At 40.1% G+C, this 20,389-nt stretch overlaps 1 protein-coding gene across 4 annotated transcripts in view; it reads left to right on the top strand.

Annotated features, from left to right (window-relative positions):
• Positions 1-20,389, top strand: part of RAD52 (RAD52 homolog, DNA repair protein) — a 37,690-nt gene that overhangs the window by 10,715 nt on the left and 6,586 nt on the right. For 2 of the 4 annotated variants that reach the window (XM_059403873.1, XM_059403874.1), the window contains 6 exons: positions 3,447-3,548; positions 4,799-4,900; positions 5,472-5,565; positions 5,737-5,804; positions 8,498-8,616; positions 9,697-9,772. In XM_059403873.1, the coding sequence (XP_059259856.1) occupies positions 3,465-3,548; positions 4,799-4,900; positions 5,472-5,565; positions 5,737-5,804; positions 8,498-8,616; positions 9,697-9,772 (543 nt within the window). In that variant the 5' untranslated portion in view covers positions 3,447-3,464. The remainder of the gene's footprint in view (positions 1-3,446; positions 3,549-4,798; positions 4,901-5,471; positions 5,566-5,736; positions 5,805-8,497; positions 8,617-9,696; positions 9,773-20,389) is intronic. The other 2 variants (XM_059403876.1, XM_059403877.1) reach the window with 2 other exon arrangements.

Raw genomic sequence — 20,389 nt, 5'->3', positions numbered from 1 at the left:
TTACAGATGAGGAAATTGAAACACAGAAAGTTTGAGTAATTGTCCAACTTAACGTGTTGGATGGAGGGTGATATTGAACCATATCTGACTCTAACGTTCAAAGTGTGCTTTATAGCAGGGGTTGGTACACTGTGGCCTGTGGACCAAATCTGCCACTTCTTTTTGTGATAAAGTTTTACTGGGACACAACCACACCCATTTGTTTACATATCATCTGTGGCTGCTTCCACACTAAAATGCCAGAGTTACATAGGTGTGACAGAGACCATATAGTCTGCAAAACCTAAAATACTATCTGGCACTTTAAAGAGAAGGTTTGCAGACCTCTGCTTTATATAATAGGTCTTCAATTTTTTTTCTTTTTATTAAAGGCAGATGCGTAATGACTGAGCCACCCAGGGACCCCATAGTTGTGTTCTAAATATGGTCCTTATTCCACTATTTCCTATTGCAACAATTTTAAGGTTTTTTTTGTTTTTGTTTTTTGTTTTTTAAGTAATCCCTGTGCCCAGCGTGGGATTCAAACTCACAACCTGAGATCAAGAGTTGAGTGTTCTACTGGCTGAGCCAGCCGGGCACCCAACCTGTTTTAACAGATTGTGTGTGTGTCTGTGTATGTTCCGGTTTCTCCACATCCTTGCTAATGTTGGTTATTCTTTTTTACTGTAGCTATCCCAGTATGTGTGAAGTGTTTCTTTTTTTTTCAAGTTTTTATTTAAATATAGTTAGTTAACATACAGTGTAATATTAATTTCAGGTGTATAATACAGTGATTCTGTTTTAACAATTTTTTTAGAAGTTTATTTATTTATTTAAATAATCTCTACCCCCAATCTGGGGCTGGGGCTTGAACTCACCACCCTGAGATCAAGAGTCACATGCTCTTCTGACAGAGCCAGGCAGATGGCCCTGTTGTAACAATTTTAGACACTAATTATTAATTAACCTAGTATATGTCACTCTTCTACTTTCTTAGTGCCAGGTTAGAAATAGTTAATTGTTCTTAGTTGAAATGTAATGTTTTGTGATCATTTAAATGATTTTTTGCATTTTTGTCATACTACAGTAAGAAAGGTAAGACGCACTTAGCAATAGCTAACCTTTCAATACTTCCTGTGTGCACTATTCTAATGCAGTTTTCATGCAGTATCGTGGTAATCTTGACAGAACCCGTAGGAAATGCAGGTATTATTACTATGTCCGTTTTCTAGATGAGAGGACATCATTTAGAGAGATGTAGGATTTTTCCCTTCGTCAAGCACCTACTGGGTATTTGCCAGAAACCGACCTTTGGAACTTGAGCCCCCAAACGCTGTATTGTGGTGTGGTGGGGAATGTTCTGCCACCGGGCATTCCTAGATTTGTAGTTTTACTGTTAGCAAATAACCTGAAGACTACAGCATACTAGTGTGCTGAGGCACAACACTTTTTTTTTTCTTTTTGTCAAGTACTGTTTATTCTGCACATACCCACAGCCAGTTTGCACCAAGCAATTTCATTTTACTAAAGGAGGCAAGGGTCAGGTGGTGTCAAGAAAGGTGACCTGTAGTAAAGAACAGGAAGGCAACTATTGGGAGCAAATAAATTTTCATTTTTTGTGAACACCAAAGAATCCTGCAGTGCTACCCCCAGCGGCTGCAGTCTCCCGGGCCGCACGTGTGCGCACTCCTTTGCAACTGGTCCTGTGAAAGCAGACCTTTCATTTTGCCTTTACTGTTTTCTGTGACCCCCATGTTATCTTCCAAAGAGAGAAACACACCAGCTTCTCACCAGTAGGGACTTCCGTTGTCCAGTTACCTGCTGGATATACCTTCTTTCTGAGCTCTGGTTTGCCTTCCTTCACTGTGGTGGTCACCATGTCACCCCCACCAGCAGCAGGAAGCCTGTTCAGCCCCTGATCCCCCTCGCCAAGATCATCTGCAGATTTTTTGGCTCCTGTGCTGTTAGCACAGTTGATCATGGCTTCTACTGGAAGAGCCAGGAAATCCGGAATTTCACACCGGAGGACCCACCATGTCCTCGCTTCCATGTCTTGAACTCTGGAAAGGGACAGAAAGGCTGGGGCCCAGCACTGAATCCATCTGATCTGAGACAGGTGTAGGGATAGTCAGGTAGTGGGTCAGCCAGTGGCAAATGCTGCTTCTGAGGGTAATTCTGTTTACTAATGGACTGTACATTTGCATAGTCTCAGTCTAATGCACTGGCTCCCAAACTTGAGGCGGGGTCAGAATCACATGGTGGACTTGGGCAAGCACTAACTCCTCAGCTTTGCCTTTAGTTTCTGATCCAGGAGGTCTAGGGTAGGACCTGGCGATTTGCATTTCTAATAAGTTCCCAGGTGATGCTGATGCTGCAAAAGACCTAACTGGTCTAATGCTTTATTCTTCCTGAATATTAGGGCCATCCACACTGCCATCTCTTGGTCTTTAACTTTCCTTTTAGTCTCCTACCAGCTCCTGGAAAGCAGGTGAGTTATTGTGGCTTTTACTTTAAAAAAATATATATTTAATTTATTTATTTGAGAGAGAGAGAAAGAGAGAGAACACAAGCACAGGGAAAGTCAGAGGGAGAGGGAGAAGCAGCTTCCTTACTGAGCAGGGAGCCCAGTATGGGGCTTGATCCCAGGATACTGAGATCATGACCTGAGCTGACCTGAGTTAGGCAGTTGCTTAATGACTGAGCCACCTAGGCACCCCTGGCTTATACTTCTCTTTTTGACCCCACTGAAGCCAGAATCATGTTGTTCATATATGAGGTAGTAATGAGTTGATTGATTACTCTCCCTTGGAGTGTTTTTGTAATTTTGACTTTTTCAATTATAAACATTGCAATTATAATGCGTTATAATTAAAAAATCACCTTAAATAACACCTAATGAACATTTTATGGTTTGTTTTTCTAAGTAGGCTCCTTGCCCAATGTGGGACTTGAACTCATGACCCTGAGATCAAGAGTCGCATGCTCTGTGGACTCAGCCAGCCAGGCACCCCAACCCTAGCCAGAATTTTAACAGAAAGATAGAAGGATTTTTAGTGCCATGTTGGATGATCGCTAAGCACTGAGGAACTTAGTCCTTGATTGGGGCAGTGCTTACAAGAAAAGCATTGGGGTGCCTGAGTGGCTCAGTTGTTAAGCATCTGCCTTCGTGGCTCAGGTCATGATCCCAGGTTCCTGGGTTCGAGTCCCACATTGGGGTCCTGCTCAGAGGGAAGCTTGCTTCTTCCTCTCCCATTCCCCCTGCTTGTGTTCCCTCTCTCACTGTTTCTCTGTCTCTGTCAAATAAATAAGTAAAATCTAAAAAAAACAAAACAAAACCCACATTAAGTGTTAAGTAAATCGACTTGTAGGATACTACATTTGGATGCTTTAGTCTGATTTTGTGTGGAGGCTCTTGCTTTTTACCTTCAGCATTCTTTGAGATCTTTTTAAATTTTCTCTTTTTATAGAGGTCACCTGGAATCAACATGTCTGGGACCGAGGAAGCAGTTCTTGGAGCCCGTGGCAACCATCCTGTGGCTGGCGGCAACTCCGTGTTATGCTTCGGACAGGTAACTGTGTTTTCCATATCTGGGAAGAATGAGGTTAAGTGAAAAGGTAGGAGAAAGTAGTTTGTAGGGCATAATCATGTACGTGGAAACTATTTACGGTCAGTGGGTTTTCCATTCCGTGCATTATTTGGGACTCTGAGGAACTCTCAGGGCATCATGGAACTGTAGCATCTTGTAGTACTGGGGATTACATTGAGATTTACCTTTTGTTTATTTTTTTGATACATTACATATTCATATGGCATAGCATTCAAAATGAAACGTAGACTGTATGTGAATGCAAAGTCTTGCTCTTTCCCCATCACTCCTGTCTACATTTCACCCAGTTTCAAGGATTCCAGTGTCCTATTCTTTGTGGCAATATTCTGTACGTGTAAAAGAGATTCTTGCTTTGTCCCCTCGAGTCCATCTTTGTCTTTACCATAGATCTGTTTGTGAAAATTTATTTCATTTATTTATTTATATTTTAAAAAAGATGTTATTTATTTATTTGACTGAGAGACATCACAAGTAGGCAGAGAGGCAGGCAGAGAGAGAGGGGGAAGCAGGCTCCCCATTGAGCAGAGAGCCCGATGCTGGGCTCGATCCCAGGACCCCGAGACCATGACCTGAGCTGAAGGCAGAGGCTTAACCCACTGAGCCACCCAGGCACCCCCAATTTATTTCATTTAAATAGGACAAGGGGGAAACTACCAAGGGAACAGTAGTCAAATAAGTAGTGGTATATTTATGTATGTATAGGATGGAAAAGTGTTGAACTAGAGAAGAGGTATGTCTCCTGCTACCTTGTGGGCATAAATGTCATATACAGACTCTGAGGTGGCACTTTTCAGTTTACCAATTCTGACTCGAGAAAATTTTGTCAGGAGGGTGGTGACACCTAGGGCAATGCCTCTCAAAATGGGGCCCAGTGACCCCTGGGGTCAACCAGACCTCTCCCGAGTCCACGGGGTCAAAAAGATTCCATAATAATACTAAAAAACTTCTTGCCTTTTCCTTTTCATTCTCTTACAAGTGAACAGTGAGACTCTGCAGAGCACACACAGCCTGGGGGGATACTGCTCTGATGGCTTATGGAAAGTGTGCCTTAGAAGTTTCTCAGTTTTAATTCCTAGTATTGGTAGATAAAACCCATGTAAACAAGAGCTCTTAGGGCCCTCAATACTTTTTAAGATTGTAACAGGGTCTGGATACTTGCTGGCATAGGAATGGGGTAATGTCAGTTTAATTTTTCCTTTTCTGGATTGCAGTATCAGTACACAGCAGATGAGTACCAGGCCATCCAGAACGCTCTGAGGCAGAGGCTGGGCCCGGAATACATCAGTAGCCGCATGGCTGGAGGAGGCCAGAGGGTAGGAGAGATGACATGCTTGAGAAGTGGGTGCCCCTCTAGCTGGCTACTCAGAGGATCTTTCTCCCTCTCTGGGTCCTCATGGATTCAGAAGGTCTCCTGCTCACTGTTGCTAGATGTTTCCTAGTGTCTTTGGGAGGGGATGGGTTCCAGCTGGCATCGTCATCTGAAGCCACCCAAGTGTTGTCTTCCATCTTGAGATATTTATATCATCTTTTTAAAATGTTTCTTTTGCCCTTTGCTTCTAATTTTATATGTATATTTTTGGTCTCCTATAATATATGTCAGCCTGAGACTTGTAATTTTTGGAAGCTGTGAGTTTTGGAAACTGCTAGGTGAGTGGGTATCTTTCTACTCTGAGTCTAATCCCTCCCCCAAGACAAAACACTAGTTCTAACTGGTTCCTTCTGGAAGATCTTTGAAATCAATTCACTGAGAATTTTCCTGGAATGTTAAAGGGCAGTTTTGCCAAAAAAGCTGGTAAGGAGTAAGTTAAGTAAATTTTGATTCTCATTTAGTATGGCAGGGACTTTTAACCAGCTCCCCCCTCTGCCTTTAATTTCTCTTCCCAGGTATGTTACATTGAGGGTCACAGGGTAATTAATCTGGCCAATGAGATGTTCGGTTACAACGGCTGGGCACACTCCATCACACAGCAGAATGTGGGTGAGTATGTTTCCTGGCAATGGTGACTTAATTTCCTTTACTTTGGTGCAAATTTCTGATGAGAGTATTTTGTGGGTGAGGATGTCGGTGTATTTTGTTGCTGGTAGGAGGAATATGGGTGAGGCACAGGGGTCAGTATCCTCTTCAATTGGTTCTCTTTCCCACTCCTAGATTTTGTTGACCTTAACAATGGCAAGTTCTACGTGGGAGTCTGTGCGTTTGTGAGAGTCCAGTTGAAGGTGAGGGTGATGGAGCAGACCCGCTGCCTCCAAGGGCCGGGTGGGTGGTGACAGAGAATGAGCAGGTAGAGAATTCTCTGGACTGGGCCTAGAGAGCTGGGGCTCAGCCAGTGTTCCTTAGACATTCTTACTCACGTGCAACCTAAATGAATGCTGAAAAATGCGTGTTTCCTGTACATTTTAAGTTGACACCTAAAAGGTTTCACCATAAGTACAAATGCACTGTAAGTCCTCTGCATTTCAAAAGTTTGCACTGCACCCCTTTGCTTTTATGAAAACCTATGCTGGTACCTGTTTTCCCTTAACTGAAAGCAATCTAGAGAGGATTTTCACTTCTATGAAAAAAAGCACACCTTGGTGGCAAGAGGGGCCCCGCTGAGTCCATCCCTGGGAACTACACTCACCATCTTGGCATCGAGCTGCCAGGGCTTTGAGCTCTGTCCGTGAGCATCTGTGCTCTAGCTCCATTTATTGTGTGCATCCATTAGCAAGATGTGTCCTTATGTTATCAGAAAAGCATAACTGGTTATTTTTTGGATCTGGGAATGCTGAGAGATTTTTCCATATAAATTAATGGCAATTCTTTGCTTTATACTATTTTGGCTTACGGAAGGTTTTATGAGAATGTTCGTTCTACTTTCGGATAGCAGGGGAAACCTGTAGTTACAACGGTATGTTTTTTAGTGTATTGTAAAATTTGACACTCTAAAATCTGTTACATCTTTCTCTTCCTTTTTTTATTCAAGTGTAATTAACACCCAGTGGTATATAGGTGTCAGGTGTACAATATTGTGATTCAGCACTTCGATACATTTTTCACGACTCATCAGGATAAGTGTATTCTCAGTCCCTGTTATTTCACATTTCTTTTCTTGTTACATCTTTTTAAAATGTATCAATGTATTTTATTTTATTTATTTATTTGACAGATCACAAGTAGGCAGAGAGGCAAGCAGAGAGAGAGGAGGAAGCAGGCTTCCTGCTGAGCAGAGAGCCCGATGCAGGACTTGATCCCAGGACCCTGGGATCATGACCTGAGCTGAAGGGAGAGGCTTTAACCCACTGAGCCACCTAGGCGCCCTGTATCAATGTATTTTAAATATCATAAACGATTAAATACTATGATCCACTTAAAAAAATACATGAGCAAGCTATTCTTTAGTCATGAGAAATTTTACATTTTTTTCTTCTCAAACTGATATTTCCATTCTGTCTCCCCATTGGCTTTTGTCCATATACATGTATAAACAAAATATATGTTGGGAATATATATTATGTATATATATTACATGAACACATGTAATATTATTTTTATTAATAACCTTAGCATATTCCTGTGTGTGTGTGTGTGTGTGTATGTATGGGCATATAAATGTAATTTTGGGGGGTAAATTTTCAGTGACCTTAAGGCTCTAAATTTTAAAAAATTTCTTCTGGATTGAATTACTGTTACAGGTATTACTAACACAATTGATCAGTCAGTTGGGTCTATGAGGGGGACAAAATAACTACATCAAAATTTATATACTTAATAAAAATAAATTTTTATGGAAAATGCATTTCTTAATGAGATGGATTAAGCTTTTTTTTTCTTTCTGGTCTTTCTGGGTGGTTTGTATTTCCATAGTTTAATATTACTTTTTTTTTTTTTTAAAGATTTTATTTATTTATTTGACAGAGATCACAAGTAGATGGAGAGGCAGGCAGAGAGAGAGAGGGAAGCAGGCTCCCTGCTGAGCAGAGAGCCCGATGCGGGCCTCGATCCCAGGACCCTGAGATCATGACCCGAGCCGAAGGCAGCGGCTCAACCCACTGAGCCACCCAGGCGCCCTGATATTACTTTTTCCTAGATAGAACATTCAGCATTAATTCTATTCTCACTTCTTATTTTTATAAATAGTACTTGGGACACCTGGGTGGCTCAGTCAGTTCAGTGTCTGCCTTGGGCCCAGGTCATGATCCCAGGGTCCTGGGATTGAGTCCTGCATCGGGCTCCCTGCTCAGCGGGGAGCCTGCTTCTCCCTCTGTCTGCTGCTCCCCATGCTTGTGCCATGTCTCTCTCCCTCTGACAAATAAGTTAAAAAAAAAAACAAAACAAAACTGAGAAACCTTACTCACATAAATAAACTGGGAATGGAGAGAATTTTGTTGCAGTATCACCATTTCTTTGAATAAGCTTTCTGAGTTATATCTCAGAAATCAGAGTGCTATCCAAAATTACATTTGGTTCTCTGTCAGCTAATAATTTGATCAGGTATACCTTCATTTTTGATGAAAGCCAGGAAATGGATACCACCTGACCTGTGAAAAGATTTTTTGATTTGCTAGCCAATCGTTAAGAGTCTGTTAAATACAGTATTTCACATTTTTCTTTTGTTTCATGTCCCAGAGGTTTTTATACCTTGGGGCAGTGAACCTTAGGAAGATTTAGGGTGGGTTAGCTATGTGCCTTTTTTATGTGCACTTGTAAGTGGGTACAGAGAATTGTCTTGTACATTTCCAGGCAGATCAGGTCAAGGACATAACACTAGAAATGAATTCTGTTCCAGCTCTCTGTGCCCGTGTGCCCTTTAGCAAGGCGCCCAGGTTTTGTGTGCCCTGGCGCAAATGCCCTTGAGGGTGAGGAGAGCTGTGGAGCCAGGACACAACTGCAGCTCTTCACGTTGGACTCTGAACTCCTTTTCTACCTGTAGGATGGTTCATATCATGAAGATGTGGGCTACGGTGTCAGCGAGGGCCTTAAGTCAAAAGCCTTGTCTTTGGAGAAGGCCAGGAAGGAGGCCGTGACAGACGGGCTGAAGCGGGCGCTGAGGTGAGCACGAGGGCTGGAGTCTAACCTGCGTCAGTTGTGAGACAATTCATTCACGTGGTACAAAAAGTTGTAATAACCCAAGCCTCACTCCCTCCTTGTCCCTGTCAGCCCTGTTTCCTACACTTTGAATTTTCCCTGTGGTTCTTTATGCTTAGGTCTCCCTTCTTTGAGAACAAGTGTTAGAATACTACATTCGCGGGGCACCTGGGTGGCTCAGTGGGTTAAGCATCTGCCTTTGGCTCAGGTCACCATCCTGGAGTCCCAAAATCAAGTCCCACATCAGGCTTCCTCAGTGGGGAGTCTGCTTCTTCCTTTGCCCCTCACCCCACTCGTGCTTTCTCAAATAAATAAATAAAATCTAAAAAAAAAAAAAAAGAATACTATATTCTCTACTCTGTACTTGATTTTGCTCACCCCCATCTCAGTTGTGTGTCTTGGAAACCTTTCCACACGAGGACAGAGATCGCTTTCCCATTCTCTTTAAAACACCTAAACAGTGTTGCCTTGGGTATGTACAACTAAGGTGCATAGAACAGGGTTTTGTTTGTTGTTTTTTTTTACACTTTTTTTGGGAGGTCATACATGGCCTTTGAGAATTGACGTGAATTAAAACACACATGTAATGAACCTACATTAAAAACTTGAGGTGCTCTAACCTGTGCGGGAGGCCAGATGTTCCAAGTAAAGAACTTCAGGCATGGAGGATGGTGTGCCCTAAGTGAGTTGCCCACTATTACTGGGGAATTGGAACCGCCCCTGAAAAAAGAATGGCAGGAGGTAACTCATGGGGTTTTGCAAATGTTTTCTTAGTCTTTTGGACTTCCCTGCCTCTTGTTGGGGGCAGAGACTGGTGACTGCTGTGCCACATGCTGTACTGAGACCCTCATACAGTGCCTGAAAGTGGCAGGTGCCCAAGAAGTGTCTCTGCATGTATACTGAGGTCCATCTCCTCTGCCGCAGTGGAGAAGCACCTTGCCACAAATGTTGTAACTGTTAACTATGTTCTCTGATATTGACACATAATCATTCTCAACCTGTTTCGTTCTTTCTTTCTTTCTTTTTTTTTTTTCTTACCCTTAGAAGTTTCGGGAATGCACTTGGAAATTGTATTCTGGACAAAGATTATCTGAGGTCACTAAATAAGCTTCCCCGCCAGGTATGTTAGAAATGGATGAATGGAATGCATCACAGTAAAGATAGGACCAGTGCCCCAGGGGCATGGGTTGAGTATCTGGAGGGAGAAAGAAGAAGGGGAGACTCAGCCCTTTTGAGGGTCTGGAATGTGTATTTCAGACTTGTTTGCCTACCAGAGCCAGCAGGAACCAATCACCGAATTTTCCAGCTGAAGAACTTAAAGCCTAGAGAATCCATGCTACTTGTTTTCTGCACAGAGAGCTGTGTTCCAGAATGGTGTGTGAAACCTCCAAAGGAGCACAGAGCTCCCTGCAGCACCCCTCTGGTTCCTTAGAAACACTCAGAAAGAACCTCACCTTCTCAGCCTGCGTCTGCGCTCTAGGGGTCACGGCCTAGGTCCCCTTTTCTCCACCTGAGCCTGTCACATGAGCTGAGCCTTTGGAGGGGGTTCTGGGATTACGCAGCCCTGGACTTGCTCTTGGCGGGGGCTGTGGCAGGTAGTGGTGCATTCTGGTGGGTGGCGAGTGGCTGTTGTCAGAGCCTCCCTGCAGCGCTGCAGCCCAGGGCAGCATTCCCTGGCCTGTCCTTGAGGGCTGCTGGTGGGGGATGCCCTGGCAGAGGGGCGTGGCACTTGGCAGCTGTCAAAATGCCACACTTTCCCTTGTTAAAATCCTTTCTATGTGTTGTTGGCCTCCGTTTGCTTATATCTTGTTAAGGACGTTTGTGTCTGTGTTTATGAGTGATATTAGGGATGTTTTTTTATTGTGGTAAAAAAAATAACAAAAGTTCACCATTTTAGCCATTTTTAAATGTACAGTTCACTGATGAAATAGATCTCCAGAACTTTTTAATGTTGGGATTCTGCCACTCTATACCCATAAGGACAACTCTCCTTTTTCCCCCCTTCTCAGCCTCTTGTTACCACATTCTACTTCTGGTTCCTATGAATTTCCTGTCTGGTTTATGTTGTCTTAGCACAACGTCCTCAGGTTTCATCTGCGTTGTAGCCTGTGTCAGAATTACTTTCTTTTTTTTGGTGCGTCTGGCTGGCTCAGTAGAGTGTGGGACTCTTGATCTCAGGTTGCTCTACAGCCCCAGGTTAGCTGTAGAGATTACTTAAACATAAAGTCCTTTAAAAAAAAATTACCTTCCTTTTTAAGGCTGAATAATATTCCACTGTAGGTACACACCATATTTTTTATTTTTTTAAAGAATTTATTTATTTATTTGTCAGAGAGAGAGCGAGCGAGCACAGGCAGGCAGAGTGGCAGGCAGAGTCAGAGGGAGAAGCAGGCTCCCTGCCGAGCAAGGAGCCTGATGTGGGACTCGATCCCAGGATGCCAGGATCATGACCGGAGCCGAAGGCAGCCGCTTAACCAACTGAGCCACCGAGGCGTCTCCACACCACATTTTCTTTATATTTCCATCAATGGACATTTGGGTGGCTTTCATCTCTTGACTTGGGAATAGTGCTGTTATACACATGGTTTTGCAAATACTTCTTCAAGACCTTCCTTTCAGTTATTTTGGTTATATATCCAGAGGTAGTGTTGCTGGAGCATATGGTAGTATTTTTGTTTTTTTTTAAACAGAGCTGAAGCTCACCACCCTGAGATCAAGACCTGAGCTCAGATCAAGAGTAGGACACTTAACTGACTCAGCCCTCATGTGGTAGTTTTTTGAGGAATTTCCATAGTGTTTTCTGTAGTGGCCACATTAGTGTTCAACCAACAGTGCACAAGTGTTCCATTTCTCTATAGCCTTACCAACACCTGTTATCTTCTGGGTTTTTTGATAGCAGCCATCCTAGTGGGTGTGAGATGCTATCTTATTGTGGGTTTAATTTGCATTTCTATGATGATGAGTTTTGATGTTGAATGTCTTTTTATATGCTTTTTGGCCATTTGTATATCATCTTTGGAGAAATGTCTGTTTCTTTGCCCATTTTTTAATTGGGGATTTTAATATTTTGTTGTTGGGTTGTAGGATTCTGCATATATTCTGAATACTAACACCTTATCAGAGACATGATTGCAGATATTTTTTCCTGTTTCATAGGCTCCCTTTAAAATGTTTAAGTTTGACATTGTCCCATTTATATATTTTTGCTTTGTGTTTTTGGTGTCATATGCAAGAAATCATTGTCAAATCCAATGTCATGAGCTTTTCCCCAATATTTTCTTCTCTGAGTTTTATGGTTTGTGTCTTATGTTTAAGTCTTTAGTCTGTCTAAACTTATTTTTGTTTATGATGTAAGATACCAGTCTAATTCCTTCTTTTGCATGTGGATATCCAGTTTTTTTCAGCATCATTTATTGAAGAGACTCTCTTTTTCCCATTAAGTGGTCTTGGCACGCTTGCCGATATTCATTTGATCATATACGAAAGGGTTTATTTCCGGGCTCTCTATTCCATTGGACTGTGTGTCTGTATTTATGACAGTATGACATTTTTTTAAAAAAATATTTTATTTATTTATTGACAGAAATCACAAGTAGATGGAGAGGCAGGCAGAGAGAGAGAGAGGGAAGCAGGCTCCCTGCTGAGCAGAGAGTCCGATGCGGGACTTGATCCCGGGACCCCGAGATCATGACCTGAGCTGAAGGCAGCGGCTTAACCCACTGAGCCACCCAGGCGCCCCAGTATCATATCATTTTGATCACAGTTTATTTTGAAATGAGAAGGTATGAATCCTTCAACTTTGTTCTTTTTCAATGTTGTTTTCACTATTTGAAGTCCTTTGAGATTCCATATGAATTTTAGGATGAAATTTTTTTTGTTTATGCAAATAATGCTATGGGAATTTGGATAAGGTTTGTATTGAATAAGTAGTTTGGGGATCTTAACCATATTAAATTTTATGAACATGGGGTGTCTTTCCATTTATTTGTTTCTTCTTTAATTATTTTCAGCAACCTTTTTGCAGTTTTCAGTGTAGAAGTCTTTCACATTCGTGGTAGTTAGGTTTATTATTAAGTATTTTGTTCTTTTTGATGCTATTGTAGATGGATTGTTTTCTTCATTTTCCTTTTGGATTGTTCATTACTAGTGTACAGACAGAAGTGATTTTTGTGTGTTGATTTTGTATACTGCAACTTTTTATTCTAACAATTTATTCTAGCAATTTTTTTGTACTCTCTAGGGTTTTCTGCACATGAGATCATGTCATCTGCATCTAGAGATAATTTGACTTCTTTTACACTTTATTTCTTTTTCTTGCCTAATTGCTCTGGCTAGGATTTCCAGTATGTGAGTATGAGTAGTGAGAGTGGGCATCCTTGCCTTGCTTCTGATATTATAGGAAAAGCTTTCAGTCTTTCACCATTCAGTGTGTTGTTAGTGGTGCGTTTTTCATATATGGCCCTCATGATGTTGAGGTATATTCTTTCTATTCCTAGTTTGTTGAATATTTTTATTGTGAAAAGGTATTGAGTCTTACCAAATCCTTTTTCTGCATTAATTGAGATTAGCATGTGCTTTTGTCCCTTCTTTCTGTTACTGTAGTGCATCACATTGATTGATTTGTGGAGTTGAACCATCCTTACATCCTATGAATAAATACCCCTTGGTCATGGTGTATAATTCTTTTAATGTGCTATTAAATTTGGTGTGCTAGTATTTGGAAGATTTTTTAAAAAATAATTTTTAGTAAATTAATTTATTTGAGAGAGAGAGAGTGAGCACACATGCATGAGCTGGGGGAGGGGCAGAGAGAGGGAGAGAAGCGGATTCCCTGCAGAGCATGGAGTCCAACCTGGGGCTTAGTACCATGACACCTGAGATCATGATCTGAGCTGAAATCAAGAGTCAGCTGCTTATCTGTCTGAGCCACTCAGGTGCCCCTGGAGGATCTTTGTATTAATATTCGTAATATTTTTCCGTAGTTTTCTCAAAGTGTTTTTCTCTTGTAGTATCACTGGTTTTTTTGTTTGTTTTATTTTTATTAAGTTTTTTAAAATTTTAATTTCAGTCCAGATAACATATAGTGTTACATTAGTTTCAGATGTACAATATAGTGATTCAACAATTCTATATATTACTCAGTGCTCAACACTACATAAGTGTTATGTAGTGTCATTGTTTGACTTTGGTATCTTAGTAGTAATACTGACCTTATAGAATGAGCTTGGAAGGGGCGCCTGGGTGGCTCAGTGGGTTAAAGCCTCTGCTTTCGGCTCAGGTCATGATCCCAGGGTCCTGGGATCAAGCCCCGCATCGGGCTCTCTGCTCAGCAGGGAGCCTGCTTCCTCCTCTCTCTCTGTCTGCCTCTCTGCCTACTTGTGATCTCTGTCTGTCAAATAAATAAATAAATCTTTAAAAAAAAAAAAAAAAAAAAAAAAAAAAGAATGAGCTTGGAAGTGTTCCCTCCACTTTAGCTTTTGGAAGCGTTTGAGGAGGATTGCTGTTAATTCTTTAAATGTTTGGTAGAATTCTCCCACGAAGCCAGTTAGTTCTGGGGTTGTTGGTGGTGGTAGGTTTTGGAATACTGATTTAACCTCCTAACTAGTTATTGGTCTGTTCAGATTGTCTGTTTCTTCAGTCTGGTAGGTTGTATGTGTCTAGGAATTTGTCAATTTCTTCTAGGTTATTTGATTTGTTTGTATATAATTGTGCAGAGTATTCTTTTTTTAAAAGATTTTATTTATTTATGTGACAGAGAGAGAACATAAACAAGCAGGCAGAGCAGCAGGCAGAGGGAAAGGGAGAAGCAAGCTCCCTGCTGAGCAGGGAGCCCAACATGGGGCTCTGTCTCAGGACCCTGGGATCATGACCTGAGCCAAAGGCAGAGGCTTAACTGACTGAGCCACCCAGACACCCCTGGTCAGGGTAGTCTTATCATCTTTTTAATTTCTGTGGCATCAGTAGTAATGTCCCTATTTTCTGATTCTAGTTATTTGAGTCTTCTCTCTTTCTTTTCTAGTTAATCTAGTTAAGAGTTTATCAATTTTGTGGATCTTTTCAAAAAATTGTTTTGTCCCTTATTTCTTCCTATTGCATTTCTGTTCTCTGTCATGTATCTCCATTTCTTTCATTTTCTCACTAGCTCATGTCCGCTATAAATCTACCTGTTAGCACTGCTTTTGCTTCATATCATAACTTTTGGTGTTTCTTATTTTCATTTGTCGCAAGATACTTTCTAAATTCCTTTTTGACTTGTTCTTTGACCCATTGGTTATTTAAGAGTGTACTGTTAATTTCCACATTTGTGGATTTCCCACTTTTTCCTTCTGCTATTGATTTCTGGTTTCATTCCATTGTGATCAGTCAGCATACTTTGTATGATTTCTGTATCCAATTGTTTAAGACTTGTTTTGTTGCCTAACATGTGGTCTCCCCTGGAGAATATTTCATGTGTACTTGAGAAGAATTTATAACCTACTGTTGTTGGGTGGAGTATTCTGTATATGTCGTTTATATATATATATATATATATATATATATATATATATATATATATGTATATTCTGTATATGTCGTTTAGGTCCATTTGGCTTATAATGTTCAGATCCTCTATTATTAATCTTCGGTTTATTCTACCCATTATTGGAGGTAGAATATTAAAGTTTTCTGCTATTATTATATTTTGTTGCTGTCTATTTCTCTTTCCAGTTCTGAGAAAGTTTCCTTTATATATTTAGGAGCTCTGGTGTTTAACAATTACAAATATTTGTAATTGTTATACATATTAAGTGAATTGACCCTTTTATCATTATATAATATTCTCCTTGTCTCTTGTTACAATTTTTTTTACTTGAAGTCTGTTTTGCCTGGTATTAGTATAGCTCATCCTGCTCTCCTTTGGTACCAGTTACATATCTTTTCTCATCCTTTCACCTTTAGCCTGTGTCCTTAGATCTACAGTGAGACTCTAATAAAAAGCATATAATTTTACATCTGTCCAGCCAATCTATGTCATTTGATTGGGGTGTTTAATCCATTTACATTTAAAGTATTACTGTTAGAGAACAACTTATTGTTGCCATTTTGTTGTTGTCTTATAGCTTTTTTTGTCCCTCCTTTCCTCCCTTACTGCCTTCCTTTGTGTTTTGTTTTACTTTTGGGTAGTGACATGATTTGATTTCCTTCATACTTCCTTTTGTGTATATTCTAGAGATAATTTCCTTGTGATTATTATTGCAATTATAAAATATCTTAAAGCTGCAGCATTCATTCTGTTTTAAACTGATAACAAGTTCACTTGCATACAAAAACTATTCCTTTTTTTAAAAAAAGATTTTATTTATTTGAGAGAGAGTGAGAGAGGGCACAAGTTGGGAGTGGGTAGAGGCAGAGAGAGGGAGAAGCAGACTCCCCACTGAGCAGGGAGACTGCCATGTGGCTGGATCCCAGGACCCTGGGATCATGACCTGAGCTGAAGGCAGTTGCTTAACTAGCTTAACTAAGTGTAATTAGTGGCTTCCCAGGTGCCCCCAAATCTATTCCTTTACAACTCCACACCTGCTCCACCTTATCTCATTGATGTTAGAGACTACATCTTTATATATTGTATATATATACAATATATATACAGAGATTTACAGTTATAAAAACTATAATTGTTTTAAAAACTTCTATATTCATTATATAGTTTTAATAGTTTTTTCATTTAAATTCTGTGTACCAAAAGGATATTAATTCAGGCTTTATATTTATCTATGTATTTACCTTTACTGGAGAACTTACTATATTTGTGTAGCCTTGTATTAGTGTCTAGCATCTTTTTTTTTCTCTGAAGAACTCCTTTTAGCATTTCTCGTGGAGCAGGTCTAGTGGAAATGAACTCCCCCTGCTTTTGTTTTTATGTAAAAGTCTTAATTTCTCTATTTTTGAAGGATAGTTTTGCTGGATACAATATTGTTGGCTGAGCTTTTTTCTTTCAGCACTTTCAATATATTATCCCATTCTGTTCTGTCTGGTAAGAGGAAATCTAATAATCTTATGGAGGCTTTCTTGTATGTGATGATTTTCTTTTCTCTTGCTGCTTTCAAGATTTCTCTTTGTCTTTTGACTTTTTAGAAATTGAGATATAATTGCAATATAACATTATTTTAGTTTCAGGTATACAGCATAATGATTTGATATTTGTATATATAATGAAATGACCATTATATATAAGTCTAGTTAACATCTATCACCAAAGCTAGTTACAAATTTTTTTAGAACCTCCAAGATTTACTTTTAGCGATTTTCAAATATATATTAGTAGCTGTAATCACTGTGCCGTATACTATATTCCCATGACTTACAACTGTAAGTTTGTACTTTTTCACATCCCCCACCCCTATTTTGCCTGACACCTGCCTCTCCCTGGCAACCACCAATCTATTCTCTGTACCTATGAGCTCTTTTTCTTTTTTTCCCCCAGATTCCACATATAAGTGAGATGATATGGTGTTTGTCTTTCTCTGATTTATTTCACTTAGCCTAATGCCCTCAGGGTGCATCCATGTTATGGGAAATAAAAGATTTCCTTCTTTATGGCAGAACAATATTCCATTATGTATTTACTACATTTTCTGCATCCATTTATCCGTGGATGGAGACTTAGGTTATTTCTGTACCTTGGCTATTGAAAATAATACCACAGTGGACATGGAGTACAGATAGCTTTTCGAGTTAGTGTTTTTGTTTTCTTTGGCTAAATACCCAGAAGTGGAATTGGTGGATCACATGGTAATTCTATTTTTAATTTTTTGAGGAACCTTCATAGTGTTTTCCACAGTGGCTGCCCCCATTTTCATTCCCACCAACAGTGCACAAGGGTTCATCTTTCTCCACGTCCCCTCCAACACTTCTTTCTTACCTTTTTGATAATAGCCACTCTGACAGGTATCTCATTTTGGTTTTGATTTGCATTTCCCTGATGGTTCGTGATGTTGAGTATCATGTGTCTGTTGCCCATCTTTGTGTCTTCTTTGGAAAAATGTCTGTATAGACCCTGTGCCATTTTTAATTGGATTATTTGCTGTTTTTGCTAGTGAGTTGTGTAATATTTTGGATATTAACCCCTTATCAGTTATATTGTTTACAAATATTATGTATATAATATTTATATTTATACAAATATAAATATTGTATATTTACAAATATATGTAATATATGTAAAATTTGTATTACCTTTTCATGTTGGCAGTTTCTGTTGCTGTGCAGAAGCATTTTAGTTTGTTGTTGTTTTTAAAGATTTTATTCATTTATTTGACAGAGAGAGATCACAAGTAGGCAGAGAGGCAGGCAGAGAGAGAGGGGGAAGCAGCCTCCCTGCTGAACAGAGAGCCCGATGCGGGGCTCAATCCCAGGACCTTGGGATCATGACCTGAGCTGAAGGCAGAGGCTTAACCCACTGAGCCACCCAGGAGCACAGAGGCATTTTAGTTTGATGGAGTTGCGCTTGTTTGTTTTTTGCTTTTGTTGGCTTTGTTTTTGTGTCAGATCCAAAAAGTCATCACCAAACCCAGTGTTACGGAGCTTATGTCCTGTATTTTCTTCTAGGAGTTTTATAGTTTCAGGTCTTAACACAAGTCTGTACTTCATTTTGAGTATATTTGTGTATTGTGCCAGATAGTGGTCTAGTTTAATTCTTTAGCATGTGCTGTCCAGTTTTCCCAACACCATTTGTGGAAGAGACTGTCCTTTCTACATTGTACCTTCTTGGCTTTGTCATAAATTTGTTGATCGTATAAACATGGGTTTCTTTCTGAGCTATTTTGTTCCCTTGTTTTAGGTTCCTGTATTTATGTCAGTAGCATGCTGTTTTGATTACTGTACTTTGTAGTGTAGCTTGAAATCCAGTAGCATGATGCCTTCCACTTGTTCTCAGGTTTGCTTTGGCTGTTCAGAGTCTTTTGCGGTTCCATACAAATTGTAGGATTTTTTGTTGTGTTTCTGTGGAAAATGCCATTGGATTGCACTGAATCTGTAGATTATTTTGGTTTGTTTGGAGATTCTAACAATATTAATTTTTCCAGTCCACAGCATGGAATATGTTTCCATTTATTCTTTAGTTTCTTTCATCAGTCTTATAGTTTTCACAGTTACATGTCCTTTACCTCCTTGGTTCCTTTATTGCTAAATGTTTTATTCTTTTTGTTGCAATTATAAATAGGTTTGTTTCCTTAATTTCTCTTTCTGGTAGTTTGTTTATTAGTGTACCATCTTTGACTTCTGGCCATTTGATTATATGAGCCTTTTGCGTTTATCCTAGGTTTAGTTTTTTGAGCTTCTTGAATTTGTGTGTCTTCTCTTTCCTCAGATTTTCGAAGTTCTAAGCCATTAATTCCTCATATAATCTCTCTGCCCCTTTCTTTTTCTTTTTCTGAGACTCTTAATACATAGTGTGACAACTGTCCTAGAGGCCCCTTAGGCTCTGTCATGTTTCTTCATTCTTCTTTTTGCTTTCTGATGAGATGATTTCAAATTATCTGTCTTCTTGTTGCTGATTCTTTCTTCTGTCAGTTCAAGTCTGCTGTAAAATCCCTCTAGTTACTTTTTCAGCTCTTACTATATTTTTCAGTTCCAGAACCTGTTGGCTGTTTTTCTTTGTTGATATTCTTCTCATTTCATTCATGCATAATTTTCTTGATTTCATTTAGTTGTGTGTTTGCTCTCTTAGCTGATTAGGCATCTTTATGACCATTATTTTAAATTCATTGTTAGGTACCACGTAGATTGCATTTTGGGAGGGTCAGGTCAATTTTTGGTTTCATTTTGTTCCTTTGTTTGGGCCACATTTCCCTATTTCTTTCTATGCCTTGTGATCTTTTGTTGAGATGTGGCATTTGAGGAAACAACCACCTGTCCCAGTTTTTATGTATTGCTTTTGTGGAGGGGAAGACCTTTACCAGTAAGCCCAGCTAGAGGTCCTAGGACCTCTCAAACCTTTTGTGATCTCCTTTTGTGATCTCCTTCTCCTTCTGGCGTCACTGTAGCTCCAGTGTGGTCTGGTGCTCATCTCTGTTTCTAGTGACTCTTAAACTCTGCTGGTCCCATCAGTGTGCTGAGTCAGGGAGACAGAAACCAGTGCCTCGGGCAGCTCCCAGACAAGCCACAACAGTGGAGGCATAGTCTTCTCTTGTGTTTTCATCCCCGGAGGAGAGCTCAGGATGGAAAGTTTCCTCCTGGTTGTACTGCTCTATGCTGGGTGAGGGCAGGGGTGTGAGTGGGCGTGCAAAATAGCATGAATTTTCCTACCCCTTTTACTGGAATCCTGTCTTTTTTTTTTTTTTCCTTATCTTGGTTTTATGCTGGCCTGAGTCCTGTAGCTTCTCAGCTGGTCACTGGGGTTCTCACAAAGGTATTCTAGTCTGTGTCTAGTTAGGTAGTCTAACTAGATGCAGGGTCTACTCTGTAACTTAACTCAGTGTCTCTAGGAGGAGGGGGCACCTGGAGCTTTCGAGTATACCATTTTGATAACATCCTTCTCCTTTTCTCCTTTCCTTTTCTTACTCTATTATTTTTTAAAAGATTTAAAAAAATGAAGTGCAACATATACACAGAAAACTACATAATTCATAATAGCACAGTCTGATGACTTTTTAGAAGTGAACAGTTACTTATCTCCCAGATAAGAAACTAAAACTTACCAGCATCCTAGGGCCCCATTTGCCCCTCCCATTCACTACCTTGACTTCTCTTTTGAAAA

Source organism: Mustela nigripes, chromosome 6 (genome assembly GCF_022355385.1).
Source record: "Mustela nigripes isolate SB6536 chromosome 6, MUSNIG.SB6536, whole genome shotgun sequence".
Classification (NCBI taxonomy): Eukaryota; Metazoa; Chordata; class Mammalia; order Carnivora; family Mustelidae; genus Mustela; species Mustela nigripes.
Note: the sequence above shows the minus strand (reverse complement) of the source record. Positions and strands in the feature narration are given on the sequence as shown.